This window comes from Cuculus canorus, chromosome 10, assembly GCF_017976375.1.
Source record: "Cuculus canorus isolate bCucCan1 chromosome 10, bCucCan1.pri, whole genome shotgun sequence".
NCBI lineage: Eukaryota > Metazoa > Chordata > Aves > Cuculiformes > Cuculidae > Cuculus > Cuculus canorus.
The window spans coordinates 18,444,278-18,459,392 of record NC_071410.1 but is presented as its reverse complement, the minus strand read 5'-3'; the positions used below and the strand labels follow the sequence as shown (position 1 = coordinate 18,459,392).

Below are 15,115 nucleotides of genomic sequence, written 5' to 3'. Positions count from 1 at the left end.
TTTGTGGCTCTTGGCTCCTGTGCTTAGTTTCTTCTATGCAAGAAAATCAATTTTGATTTGTCACATGGTACACTTACAGAGATACAGCATTTTATATGGTTATTCTTGTGAAATATCTGTTAAGAAAAAATGATCTTTCCGTAGTAAAGAGGACTTTTCATATCTTCTGTAACTCTTCATTTAGCATCCAGAAGAATCCTTCATCTTCAGTTGGCTCAATTCTATCTCCTCTTTCTTCTCCATTTTTCTCTTTGATTTGATTTTTTCCACTCTGCATGACAGCCTAGTCAGCATAGTCCTCTAAACTGTCTACTTGCTGAGGCCATTACAAACAATCTGCTGGTGTGTTAGAGGTGTGGGGCACCTAGTGGCTGTTCAACAGTAATCTGTCCAAAATATTTCTGGCCTGACGTGTATTAAACTTCCCCCTATTTTTGTGGGCTTATCGTCGCGCTTCTGATGGCTTCAGGTGATCTGTTCCCTGTTATTCAAGGACAAACAGTTATGTAAGGAAAGTCTGGCCTGCTTTCTAGTGTGGAGAAACAATTGAAAAAGACATTGTTCTTAACTGAATATATGAAGCTTGCAGATAGACATATATTGCTAAAGCTTGTGAGATTGAAGCCTTCCCATCTGGTTTTAAAATTTCTTCTGGACTGCTTTGAAAGTGATTGCTGAAGAGAACTTTGTTAAAGCTTGTATAGAGGCACTGAGATGACAAAGAAGTGCATGCTTAATTGTGTAACTTAGCATCTTGCTCATTTAATGTGCCATTGCAAATTTGACTTGATTTTGTTTACTTCCAATTATAGCGGTTTCTTCGGTGCCATTCCCAATTTATTCAGCTCCTCTTCCTCCCATCAGTGAGGTAGGGGAAGCTGGTGCTGTTCTTCCACCTTACTCTTGTGATCCCACTGGCAGTGATCTGCCTCGAGGTAATGATGGTATTTTGTGCTTTTACTACTGCTGCTCTTCAGCACGCTTCTGACTTGTGTTCTCCATGGAAACTTAACAGAATACCTGTAGCGAGAAGCAATGGCTCTTTGTAGCTCACAGGGAGTGAGAAATAATATTATGGATGCTTTGGCTAAAAATATTCTAGTTCCCAGTTCTGAACAGCAAGTTCATATCTGACTCAAATATGTGATGACTGCAGCTTTTCACAGCATCCTAAAGAAACGAATACCGAAGGAAGAGGATATTTGGCCTAAATCATGCTGGTTTTTGGAGGAGTAATCATTTTTCTGAGAATTGGTTTGGGTTTTTTCAGTCAATTGTGTGGCTCAGTGGGATATTGTGGGTTTTTTGGTTTTGTATGGCTCCCAGATGTCAGTCTGCGGTATCATAAACCCAGGGATAAAGTGAAGGGTCACTTTGTTCCTTAGATGCACAACCTTTTTGTATACTGTCATCAGTTATGGTGGTGTTTAAGGCACATTTCAGCTCTTAAGTAATGAGCATGCAAAGTCCAACATAGTAGCTACAAGCAGAGCAGCTCAGAAGCAGGTTTCGGCTTTATCAGCTGAATGCAGACTTCATTTCAAAAGTGGTAATATTTAGTCAACTTGTTCTCACAGTCTGGGAATATCTACACCCCACACAAGGTTGCGTTGGGCAGCCATGCTTGGTAAGCAGTGCAACACACAGAGACCCATTTGGTTTGGTGTTTTAACTAAATTGTCCTCTTGCTCTGCTGTGTTGATGGCTCACAATGGAGGCTGTAATTCAGAGCTTTGTTTAATAACCCAAAGATAAAGCTGCCCGCTGTCCTTAGCGTAAGCCAAGTGCCTGTCAGCTGCAGGAGTAATAGTACTGCTTGCTGTTACACTGTGTAACTTGATTTTCTGCAGGTGGGGGATGCTCTAGAGCCAAAGCATGCCACTGTTGGATCACTGCACACATCTTGAGGCAGATAAAACTATTCTGTGATGCGATGTCGTCTTGTCTGATAACAATTGTTGGTTTTGTGTGTAGTCCTGGACAGTTGTGGAAAATGCTTTATGCTGTGTGTCCCCTTGCTCATTCTTGACTGTACATTGGGTTAAACTGCACTAAAGGTTAAAAACTTAGAAGAGCTGTAAAAGAAAACTTGGTTATTCAACCTGCTTGTCCTTAGCAGCAAGATTCGGCATGTCTTCATATATAGTGCTCAGACTGAAGCAGAAATGCTCTGGGAATGTATTGAGTTCTCTTAGTTACCTGTGTTGCCACTGCATCGTGTACAGCAGCTTTAGCTCTTTCCGTCTTCTCTGGCAGGGAATATGGATGGAAGCTGGTTTTGGCAATAGTGAGACCAAGCTAGAGGTGAGCTGTAGCCTGCTCTGGAGAGCAGCAGCTCAAAACTGGCCAGCTGTTTACATTGTTCAAGTAGTGGGATATATCTGCATGTTAGTTGACATACATAGGCTTTTTAACTATCCCTCCATACACTGAATATGTTGAATGTCTGTATCCTAGCTGGCTTATTCTGATAGCAATCTGTTGATACAGCAAATGATAGGATTTCGTCAGACTTGCCATCTTTTAGTTCAAGTTCCTGAATTATCCCATGTTCTGTGCTCATATGAAGAGTAGCTTTTTATTTAGAGGTGAGCGAGGGAAAGAGCTGGCTGCATATTTGTAAGGTCTGTGAAATCCAAGTGTTCCTTTTTGCACTGTTTTGAAAAGTGTAGTTTCACTATAACTGTCTGATTTGATTTCCTGCTCACCTTCCCCCCAAAAAACAAAATACACGTTCTTGTCACTGACTGTACTTCAGGTGTGTGGTACTTATAGATTTTATTGCATCAGAATGTAATGTTTTTGGCTCTTATTCGAAAATCTATTACTTGAAGGTGGAGCATAAAATATTTTAGTAATGCAAATTGTTTTCATGCTTGATGTATTGTATTACCATCTAAAGTAGTTCTGCTATCCCTGTGTGAGACTTTGCTCAGTGTACTAATCCTAGAGGGCTAACTTCTGATAACAGAAAGAGATACGCTTGATACCAGCAGCTCAGGTAGCTACATCTGGTAGATTGCAGAATGACTTTGAGCTGAAATGTTGTGTGTTCTTTCACTTGCATTTACCGTTTAACATGCTTGTGTTGTCAGAAGTTGATCTGAGTAAAGGCAGGTTCCAAAACCCCATGGCAGCTCGAAGGCCGGGTGCTTTCACAGGTACTGCTAGTGTGTGCCATGGTCACTCTGCTCTCTTGCAGGTGCTCTCAATTCTTGGTTTCATTAATGTTAAGTATTCTGTTTTCCCCTTCCCTGCTGCATTTGCATCACTCCAGATGATGCTATGCACACATCATTGTTAACGGTTTTCAGCTTTAGTTGAATGCCCTTAACTGAGGCTTTCAGCACTTGGGAGAATTGGATGTTAAGGGTACTGACAAGAATCTGGAGTGGATGTGGGTTAATAACCTCTTCACACCCTGCCTGTAGCTCCTCAACCAAGTCACTCCACATAATACCTGCCATGTCCTTCATGGACTCTGTAATATTCTTTTTAAGGACTTCAAGGTCATCAGTTAATAATGAATCGCATGTAGCATTTACTTTGTTACACTGCTGCAGTATAATCTGTATAGTCTCTAAGTTATGAAATGCTAAAGCTTTAGAGCAGTGCAGGATACAGTATGTGGGTGTACTTGACCTAGAGGTCTGAGCACTTTGCTAAAGATATTTGCAGGACTGGTGTAGATGGGGAGTGTGACTTGTTAGCAGACTGAAGTCTTGGACTTGGGAGGAAACATATTACTTGGTATATCTGTGTTTGGTCAAATTTTCAGAGTCTTTTAGATCTCTTTTTAATGGAGCTTGTGAAACATGCTTGTTAACATGGTGACCTTAGATGTCCTACCCTTGCCTGCTCCCTTGTATTTGAAGGAGCCATTGATAAAAGACCGCTTGATATCACTGTGTTCCAGAGATTACAGTAGTGCTCAAGACTGACCAAAAAAAATCTATCATGATTTTTGTCCTGCTGCATGGTAGATGAGGGTTTGTTTTTTTTATTAGGAGTCAACATGGTCTTTGTATTTTCATGTCTGGATGGCGAGTTTTTTTGGCCTAGCTATTGCTTCATAAGGTAGTCATGTTTTACTGAAGGTTGACTTGATTTCTAGACATCTAAAAGAGGAGCATAAACAAAAACTGGTCTCCTACTGTACTGGCTTCTGTTCCAACATTCCACAGATGTCAGTATTTCCAGTATCAGTTTGTCACCTCAGTCTCCCAGCTCTTCTTTTGTACTGTTATCTCTGCTAGGAAGCAGCTGTTTCATTCTGCTCTTACACTTGTTTTGCATAGATTTGCATAAACAATTGAAGAACAAAATCAGATTTAAAAAAGCAGCTTATTCATAATGTAGATCCAGTTTCAGCTAGCTACTAAAAAGTTGGCATTTATGTGAGCCTTTGGGTTATTGTTTAATATTTTACTGAGTGGTCAATGTCACAGCCAATTCACCAGCACTTTCAGGACTAAGCTTACCAGCTGTTAGATGTAAGGAATAGCTTAAATAGCTGTGTGGATTCTGTCCTCATCAAATATGCTGAACTGCAAGAGTTGAGAATTGGCAGCAGCAACAGAGGAACAAATCCTCTTGCGTTTCAAGACTGGTGTTTGCATTTCTGATGTGCGTGTCTGCAGCAGAATACAATATGTGGTAGTATGTAGAAGAGCAAGGGCTGGGAAAGGGTTCATGTGTGGTGGGTGGGTGGACAGGGAAGTGGTGTGGAACCCTGGTCTAAGGGGAAGTGGGTAGGTAGTAAGAAGGTGGAATATGTCGTAGCTCTGGAGGTGTTTGTTGCTAAGTGGAAGCCCTTGGTGGCTCAGAGTTGTCTCCCTGATATCCCTTTCAGCTCCCAGCAGCACTAAAGCAAAGTCTGTGCATGTGCATGCACACACAAACCTGCTGCTGTGCAGTATGTGACTTACTCTTCCTGAGCCTTGAAAACATATTTGTATTTCAATCTGAGAAATGGACAATTTTTCTCATGCAGAATTCGGGAACTGTTATCACAGGATGAAAACATGCACTGTTTTTTTTCCTTTCAATGGTCAACTTTAAGTGTTTAAAACTGCTTTGCTGGTTTTGGACAGCTGGAAATGCATTTCCTAGTTCAAAAACCCTGCTCTTCTTGGAGAGTGGTTTCTAAGTTCCTCCACACATCTGGGATTGCTTCTCAGCGTATCATAATTTGCCTGGGGGCAAATTATTCAATGCATGGAAGAAACAAGTAAAAGACTGCTTGCAAGCAAGCAGATAACTGAGTACCCTTGTGAGGAAGGGGAAGGAAGGAATATATTCCTCCACCCCCTTTCATTTTCTGACTTGATATAAGAGTTGAAGGGACCCCAGAGCTAGGTCAGAAGGCCTTAGGATTGCTGCATGTGTTGTTCCTGTTGATGTCTGTGTGGTCATTGCTCAGCAAAGCTCTGAAAATGGAGCAAGTGGCAGAGCCAGATGGGTAGAGGCATACTGGGTAGAAGCAGTGTGAATCTGGTGTCTCTGTGGAGTTAGCCCATGTTTTGCCTTCCAGCCTGGTATGAGTATTTGCAATACAAGTGCATAGATGGTGCGTGTACATTGTGGGAGCTGTCAGTGGTGTTTGAGAGAGCGGCTCCTGACTGTCTGCATGCGTCCAAATCCTTTATCATTTCTGTAGTGAGGACAATAGGAGTTCTTTTAGTGGTCAGCTTAATTTAGAGGCTCATAATCAAATTCTTGTTTGATAAAAATCCTTTTTCCTCTAAAAACCCAGCCATTATAGGAAGCCAGAATTGCTTCAGTCCTAGTTGCTTAGATGGTGGAGGCTTGTAACGACAGTGACAATTGTCACTTGAATAGTCAAGATGAGTAAACCAAAATTAAAGCTGATGTGATCATTAAGTTTGATAATCAAGTTGGTCAGACAAATGCCTTACTATTGCACAGATACCTAAAAGGATTAGCTTAAGAAGATAAGCTAGTTTTAACAACTTTTATTTAACAACTTTTATTTAAAATGCATTCTTTACCCTTGAAACTTTAAAGAAAATGTAGTGCTAAAATACTCTTATTTGTTTAAGTAAGAGTAACTTAAAATTAAGTGCTCCTAATGTGTGTAAATTCCTTTTGTTTCTTGGTTTATACTCCTCTGCTCTTTAATGCAATATCCTCTAATTTCAGATACAAAGGTCTTGCGATATTATTTTAATCTGGGATTGCAAGTAAGTGCTTTTAAAATAAGTATTGTAAATTACTTGTTAAAACTGCTGGCTTTCTTGACAAATGTACTGACGTGTTTGTGATTTCCAGTTGCGCTAAATGTGCATCCTCTGCCCTTGACTATTAATAAGTATAGGTTTCAGGAAGTGAAGTTCTAACTCGCAGTGTGAAGCATGCTAGTATCTATGTTTAGTTGGTTTACTTTGGGTTGTGGTGGTGGGTTTTTGTTTTTTTGCAGAGGATGATGAATAAATACTCTTCTTCCTGTGAAGATGAGGGGAGGAACCGCAGCCATGTGTAGGAACATTTGTGTACTTAGGCAAAACATCAAAGACCGTTTAGAGATGTGTGGTTTGAGTCTTCTATGACTTGTATAGCTGTGTTCAGATGGATTAGCGTTATTTCTGTGTTCTGGAAACTCTTGCTCTGCTGAAGAGTTGTCTGCACCAGCCGTCTTATGCAGTGTCAGTGCTGCTGCTTAGGGAAGTGAAAGGGGTAATGTCAGCTGCTTCAACTGAAGAAATAGGAAAAATCTCTTTGACTATGAGAAAGTCAATACGTGGGAATCTTCTTTCTCTGCAAAGACTTCTGACGCACAGTATGGGACTGAGGTAGCTGTTGCTGCAGGTATTGCAGTATCTTTCCTGGTAGACTGCATTGGGGATTTTTAGAAGCGTGTTGTATCTTGAGGGACTGGGAAGGAAGAAAAGGCGCTTCTTCCTAGTTTTAGATCTGAAGCTAGCACTGATTGGGAGGAGGGATGGAGAGTGTGCGGTTGTATGCATGACCTTGCATTTTTTTTCCCTTTTCTCAAAGTACTGTCATCAGAGCTGTTGGCCTTCTGTGGTGTATGTACAGCCAGTGCTGCCACCGTCACCTGTGGAAGGTTATCCAGCTTATGCTGAACCAGCTCCTGTCCTTGATCAGTCAGTACCTCAGGTCTATGCTGATGCTGGGCGAACTGAAGTACAACAGGTTCCCTTGGAAGCACCTGCAAATGGTTAGTATTTGACTGTAAGACCACATACACAACTGATGAGAAGTGAGGGATTAGGTTTACTGAGCATGACTGCTCCATAGGAGCTACTTGCTCGCAGCTTTATCCTGTAGGAAGCATGAGGTTGGGAGGACATGGAGTGAGCCTTGTAAGGGGTCATCACAAGTTCCTCTGCCATGTGTGGTACTACTTAAAGTATGTTTGCGTTGCTGAACTAGCCCACCAGTGTTTTAAGGGCTTTCTAAAACTACAAAAAGGAAGAAGTAATCCTTTCTAGGCCTGTACTGGCTTTGCTAGCTTTAACTTAGGAGAGCTTTTTCTAAATCTGAAGGAATCCGCTTACTGATAAGCGAATAGTTATGGTATCGAAATGGAATGCCTGTACTTAAAGTAAAGGAGGCAGTTGAGTTTTGAGAGCATCAGTGCTTCAACTCCATAGGAATTTTTAAAAGGATTATGCTGCAAACCTTGGTTTTGAGCTCGGTGTGCTGAGCTGTTATCTCTTGAGTAGCCCTTACTGCTAGCTGTGTCTCTTACTGTGCATGAAGTTTACAGCAAAACTTTATTTGACCTAGCAGCTTTGTAACAAATGTGGCGGTAAATAGGAGGATGGTATTAAATGAGGGAAAAAGATTTCAAAAAGGTCAGACCCCCAACTCATTAAAATCTGGAACATGGCAAACAGTCAGTGTTGGAAAGGAGCGCATTGAAACAGAGCTGTGGCTCAGAGGCATACAGGCTTCTTGCCCTGACAGTGCTTCTGCCTGTTCAGCAAGGGTGGGCCTTCCTCATAGGTGAGTGTTGTATGGTCAGGGATCAAAGAGAACAAGAATATATTAGCATTCTATGACAGACCCTCTGAAAAAGCTGTTGCTCCAGTGCCGAACACTGCTAAACAGTTCTTGAACAACCTTTAGTGACATGAGCAAGTTGGGAACCCAAAATGATTGACTCCTCCATTAGGATGGACATCAACAGGCATAAAATCGTCATTTAAATGGGTTTTTCTTTTTGTGATAGTGCAAGTCTGCATTAAAAGACTGTAGATATAGTAAAATATGGTAAATGTGTGTATTTCTGTTCTGTTTTTTCAGGTAACTTTCAAAACGCAGAGCTTCTGCCCCTGTCCTATGGTCCAGTATATTACCCAGTCATGTCGGATCCCTTCAGCCAGCAGTGTTTTCCTGGGTTTGATTCTTTAGTACCTGCCTATCGCTATGTGAGTACCTGGCAACCAGTAAATCCACCATATGGAAATTCCCCACAAATTGCTAATGCTGTCAGTTCTGGACCACTGCACCAAGTCAGTTATATCGCCTCACCTAACCCTGCACTTCATGACGTGCCTCAAGGAATGTAAACCTGAGAGCTACAAACTCGCTTCTCGCCCTTGGTTTCTCTTGTTTCTTGTTTGTCAGCTCTGTTTATTGTTTGGTAAATGTTATCCTGACTTAGTGGGCTGGGCCAGTTAACCAAACTCCATTGAAATTGCAGATTTCTCTTTAGGTTTATGCTAGTGATAGTTGACAAGATGTTGTTTTAGTTGATTATGTAGGAAGGCATAAGAAGAGAGAATACACAAACTATAGTTCAGGGAACATTAAGCTTGAATTCGACTACATAAAGCATGTGTGGAAACACATGCTATCGCTAAAGGAATGCTGCATCACATACCTCTGTGAGAGGCTGCACTGGAACACTTGGTTCTTGTTTAAGCACTGAAATAGACTGCCATTACAACTATGGATGAAAACTGGGCACAGGGTCGTTAGAGGATTGAAGTGTTTGAAATCAGTCAGCTTTCTCAGATTTTGCAAAACAAAGCTTCATGGCCACTAGTGGCATATTTGTAATAGCTGTATTTCTTTTGTCTAATTTAATTCAGTGTAGGTTTCATGACCCTTGGAAGTGTTAGAATGCTGTTTGGATCTGTTCTTTATTGCTGTATGTTTGTAAGATTTGTTTTGTGAAAGCTGTTGCACAAACGGGTGCTAGTCTTGGTGTTTAATTTGCACTGATGGCACAAAATAAAAGCATTGAACACACAAAAATGAGTGGTCATTTATCGGGGGCAGGTTACATTCCTTAGGTTTAATCAACCAAGAGCGTGGACCGAAGGAACATAGATGTCTTGTGAGGGACAAGGCTGTTCCAACCTTCTATCAGAAAGCAGCGTCAGCTTTCAGCATAAGGGTGGAGTGCGGTGGGAAGCTCCAGCTGTGTTTTCCTTGAGAAGTCCAGGAAGGAAACATTGACTAGTCTGTGTGTGTGAAGTACAGGTGTGTGAAATGACTGTGCAGGCTCTGTCCTTGATGGGGATTTGCACTCATATGCACAAAATCTGCAAGAAATGGGTGTGCATTGGGCCCTGCCCACAGCCCTGGGGGCCGTGTGGTGACACAGCCCTCTCCTGGGGTGGGGAACAAGGACACCAGTGCAGGTTGTGCCTGCTCAGAGCCAGAGGCTCTGAGAACCAAACCCAGTTCTTTACTAAATCTTCCAGACTTTCACATGATTTCAGGCCTTGGGGCTCTGAGCTGGATTCTGAAGCTGTGGCTGCCGGGTCTTGTAGGGAATTTGAGTCCTCCCCGTTCATACACAGCCTGCAGCAGGTGAGGAGAGGAGGTCAGTAGCTTCAGATAGTGCCACAATTGCTGTTTACCACAGCTGACATCGACTCTATGGACCTGTGCTGCTGTTCAGTGGTTTATTCTGCATAGCTAAGTGGTGGTGAAGGGGAATTGGCTGCAGGGATCAAAGAGGGAGAAAGTATCCTTCCTTCAATCTCCCTTTTAAGAAACGGTAGAAGCAAAAACATAGTAAGGAAAAGTAACTCCTTACTCCTAGTGCCAGGATGTGGACTCTGGGTCTTTTTTTTTTCTGTGCAGAGCCCTGTGTCTGCCTGGTGATCATCCAGACTCATTTACTTTGGCACATTGATTATTGCTCTGTTGCAATTTGGTACCAGACCAGTGCTCTGGGTTTTTCCCATGCAGCGGAATCATGGAATTGCCATGCACTGGAGGTAGTTGGATATAGCCTGCAGCCATGAGCATATTTTGTCTTTAAACAGAAGCACAGAAAAATCCATGAGTATTGATTTCTATTGGGAACAATTATTTGCCTTCAGATTGATTTTTTTTTTTTTTTGAAATTTTTTTTATTATTTTTTAACTTACTTTCTTTTTTGGGCGTTTTGGCTTATGTTGCATAATAATGAATTTTCAAAGCAAGGATTGGATCCTGAAATGTGTGTTTCATTTTTCTTTATTTTTTTTTTTATGGATGGGTTTTCAGCTTTTCAGAGAGAGAACAGAACAGTCACAGCCAAGTCTGCACTAGTCATGCTTACTGCTTCCTTTTCCACACTATGTTTTTATGTATGAAAGGCAGGGTCTCAAATTAAATTAACACTTAAAGGCTGTGCAGGAAGGATCTGTGAGCTGGCAGTGCCACAGATGCTCCCTTTAGATGTGTGTTCTTCTGATTTCATAGCCCTTATCAACAGCCTCGGAGCCAAGCCTCTTATCTTCTTCCATTCTGTGTGTTCAGAAGCAGTGATCAGCCATAGTCCTTATGCTTTGGGATGTGAGCTGTTTGTGGGCTTGAGGACACCAGTGTCCTCTAAATGGTTGCACATCCTTCTGCCCTTAGGAGCAGCAGGCTTTAGTCTGGCTGTGTGTGCTCACGGGTTGCCAGATGCTCAACTGTACTACTCCACTCTCAGCACCACTTGCTCTGTGGTAAAGGAAGAGCATGAAATCATGGCAGAGCAGGTTGGGTTCCTGCCCTGCTCCCCCTCCCTGTGTCCTTTGCCCCACAGCCGCCACCTCCCCAGTCTATTGTGTTACTACTCCTCGCAAGAGGCACAAATCTCTGAAGTATTTTTAATGGCAACATCCACCATTATTGAAGGTAATTATTATAGATACTGCATAGAAAAACCATGTTGATTTTGCCTGCCAGCAGCGTCAGCCTGCTGGGCTGTTGCCAGCTGTTGCTCCTGTGCTCTGTTGTCCCCTTGGTCACATAAGAACACCAAACAGATTCCTGCGGTAAGTTGTTTTTCTAGCTCAGTTGGTTTGTTTTACTCTTAGCTTCTCGTTCTCTCTGCAGTGCTGCTGGATACCTTTCTCTGTCATAAAATTACACCATCAAAGGCTGTATTGTCTGTGGAAGACATTCAGCGTATAATTCTGGACCCAGACTTCCAAGTAACAGCTTTTTTCATAAGGGAGGAAGATAAAACCCTTGGACCAGGGCTTCATAGCTTTGAAATAAGATCAGGGTTTGAATTTTGCAGGCCAGGCCTGTATCGAGAAATTCCTACAGATGAGCAAATCACCGCTGCCGACCATGTTTCACAGTCAGCTGAGCTGTGGAAGTACGAAACAGTTCAGCTTGTGTGAGCCATAGGGGAAGAGCACAGGCAGCCACTGTGCTTCAGTCATCTCTGCACGCATGATGATCTGCAGTTACACAGACACGTGCCTGTGTCCCAACAGGGTGGTTTTAGATGTCAGCCTCAGTTTATGGTAATAATTTTATTCCAGATCTTGCCTTCCCCAGAAAAGGTGAATGTTTTGCCAGAAGCTTCAAGGTTCTGGGGTTTACCTCGAATTAAGCATCCTTCTGTCATCCCGGCTTTACTTTGTTGTGTTAGAGAAAATGGTCTTTTAAGAGCAAATGAAATATCCTGTAATGATGAAATTAATGGACCATTTAACTCCCTTCACCTTCTCTTTTGTATATTTTTCCTGTTCACTACCCTGTTTGCATTTTCCAGTTAAATCTAAAACTGTGATTTCTGACTCAAACAACTACTTTCTAAATACATGTTATAGCTGAAAGCAAAAAATGTTCGGTTTAATGTTTGTGGTGATTCTGTGAGTGCATGGTTTGTGTTACTTTTCAGGAGGTGCAAGTAGGAGATGAAATACGCTGCAGTCTTCTGCCTCCCTGGGTCGCACCAGGTGTTTTCTGCTGCAGCCCATCTGCCACTACCTGTTGCTGTTGTTGGAATTGGAAGCACAACTGGGAATTCCAGGTGCCTTGACTTTGAACTTGTAGGCTTTCTGGTGTGAGCGGGAATGTGCACATCCAACTGTGAAATACTATTGTTTAACTTGAGGATACTCGCTCAATCAGAAGCCTCCTGTAGTTGATGGAAACCTCTTGAAATGTATCTGCGTGCTCCCAGTACTTTAGTATGTGCTTGGAGGACAGCTTTACGTGAGCAAGTTACGCTTACAGTTACATATTGCAGCTTAACGACTCTTTCGGGCTCTCAGCTGTAGCACTATGTATTTCAGGGCTGATGTAGTTGTGCTGGTCAAAGGATAACTTTGGAGAGCAAATTAAAATGGAATTACGTTTATTTTTATGCAGCAGTAATTGCATTCGTGTGGTGCTTTTTACCAACACTTGCTGTGGTTTGCTACTCTCTGTTGTAGAGGGGATATAGTAGATGCTCTGGGGTTGTTTTTTCCATAGCCAGGTGTTGCTCAGCTCCTGCCCATGAACTCTTGCTCAGAATTGGGTGGCCAACTTTGTTGTAGGTAAGCAGGACTGCGCTGTGCCTTTTTTATGGGAATACCAAGACTTTCACAGCTCCTCTTTCACCGATAGCCCTTGTGGAGTATGTGCTGAGCATTATTCTAAAAAACTATAAAATGTCACGTCTGTTGCTGTTCATAAATGTTTATTATCAATAGGCAGCTGGAAATGTTACATCTGAAAAGGTAGAAACACCTTAAATTTCAATAGGCTTACATTTTGGGGAAAAAAAATTAAATGCTTTTTAATTTTTTTTCAGTTTACAGTTAAGCTAAAAATACACATAAAATAATTTTATTTATTATGTACATAATTTCCTTTTTACATGTTATATGAGGAAATGATATGGAGTCTGTACTATGGACAGAAAAGATGCAAGCAGAAAAGTACATAATACTGAGTATTTGTGTTTGCTTTTTTTTTTGCTTCTCTTTTCCTCCCCCTCTGTAGGGGCGACTGCTACTGCCCAGCTGGCACATGCCGAGGTCCCCACTCTGTCTTTACGTACACAAATTTCTCGCAACATCCAAAAGCTCTTTCGTCTGGAAAGGGTCATGAAGATTTTGACCAAACCTAAAACAAAGGAGGGGGAAAAAAAAACAAACGCCTTTTTTGTCCCATGCAGGGAAATGGTATTTTTAAATATGCTCAGCTGTGAAGCTATTTCAGTGATAGCTTTTTTCAATGAAAATGTTATTTAATATTAAAACTCGGTTGCTAAAAATCTTGTTTGCCGTTGGCCATAGAGAAAATTGAGTACATAAGCATCTGCTGCTCTCCTTTGTTTCTCCAAACTCCCTACCCCAGCTCCCAGACCCGTCTTACAAACACGTTCAGAAGTTTTTAAATAAGACTGTACAATACCTCAAAAATAGCCAGACCAAAAAGCGCCCCTGTGCCCCGAAACAACTATTTGTAGTCCAAAGGCATTTATTTCACTGTGTTGGCTACAAGTATCACAGTGTTCTGTTAGCTGATGTGCAAGAGACCAGCTCTGTGATTGGTCACGGCTCGTCCGAAGCGCATCGTTTCTTCAAGCTTAGGAGTTACTGCTGATTGGGAAATGCAGAGGAGTGAGGGGAAAGTCCTCAAAATAGACAGCATAAGCCACAGTGAAGGAGAAGGTGCGAGGCAGGAGGAGTGGGCTGTGCTGGCGCTGTAGCTGGTGAGCCCTTGATTGCCAACGGTCTGTGTGCAAGAGCAGTTTAGCTTTTAAAATGGTGGGTGGCTTGAGCTTGGTTAGGGGTTTGTTTTGCTTTGCATACCTTAAAAAAGCAGAGCAAGGGTAAAGGTAGTTCCCTGAAGCATAAAATACCGCCAAACATTCAGAAGAAAAGGGTTCAAACACCTCTGCCTTTTAAATATACTGCTCTAGCTAAAGCATGTTCTCTTTTTAAAGCAATGGGTTGTGAATGTACTCCAGAGCAGGATTTGTTCTGGGGGGAGGCAATTGTGAGTAATGTGTAAATGACCTGTTTGGAAAAGTGTGATGGCCTGAAATAGGGAGGGAAGTGGTGTGAAATGGAATTGAATCCAATCACAGGTGTTTAGAAAACACTTGTGGCTGGCCTAGAATGCTCCCTGCTGCCTCCAAACATCCCACCCAGGAAGGGACTGGTGGTACAGCAGTTGCACGTTCACTGAAAGCTGCAGGCTGTTCGGTCACGGTTTCGTTTAGCTGCTCCTCCACTGACCGATTGTTCTCTGTAGTCTCACCAATTCCAATTAACTTCACCATTCCATCAATCTGAGTCTCTGGCCAGGAAGGGCATCCACCCCAACACCAGCTCCAGCGATCTCAGTGAAGTAACAACTTCCATTCATTCTAGGCAGTCCAGTCCTTTGGGTGGCATTGCTATTTATGTTTTTTTTTTGCCATTCTATTTCACTGTGGAATTGCAATGGAGGAATAGGGAATTCTGTTTCTTTGGAAATCAGCCTTTGAGGCTGCACAGAGCATTCTCATGGTCACGTCTATGTAAAAGCGGCAGGATGCTGCAGGACAAGTTAACTTGTGGTTGAGTTGGTTGAAGGAGAACATGGCCAGGAATGAAACAAAAGTTGCACGTCCTCCTGGTTAACTGAAATGTGCTTTCAATGGGATTCTGGCCTTGCAAAAAGAAAGTTGAAATATCAAAGCAAAGCTGGGAAGTCCCAAGGGGAGTGGGACGTTGACTGAATGATGTGAGAGCAGCAGATGCTCATGTGTAATTCTAACTGCTAGAAAACCCAGCAGTACATCACATCCTCGCTTATACTATTAGTAACTGCTCGGATACCCATCACAGAGACCTTGCAGCAACTCGTGTTCCTGGGAGGGAGTTCAGAGTGCCTCTAATGCTCTTACCCTGCCAGACACAT

General features: G+C 42.3%; 1 protein-coding gene across 1 annotated transcript in view; it reads left to right on the top strand.

Annotated features, from left to right (window-relative positions):
- Positions 1-9,125, top strand: part of ALG13 (ALG13 UDP-N-acetylglucosaminyltransferase subunit) — a 33,969-nt gene extending 24,844 nt beyond the window's left edge. Inside the window, exons 25-28 of the mRNA XM_054075847.1 lie at positions 813-935; positions 6,163-6,203; positions 7,018-7,201; positions 8,293-9,125. Of these exons, the coding sequence (XP_053931822.1) occupies positions 813-935; positions 6,163-6,203; positions 7,018-7,201; positions 8,293-8,558 (614 nt within the window). The 3' untranslated portion in view covers positions 8,559-9,125. The remainder of the gene's footprint in view (positions 1-812; positions 936-6,162; positions 6,204-7,017; positions 7,202-8,292) is intronic.
- The last annotated feature ends 5,990 nt before the right edge of the window (positions 9,126-15,115 follow it).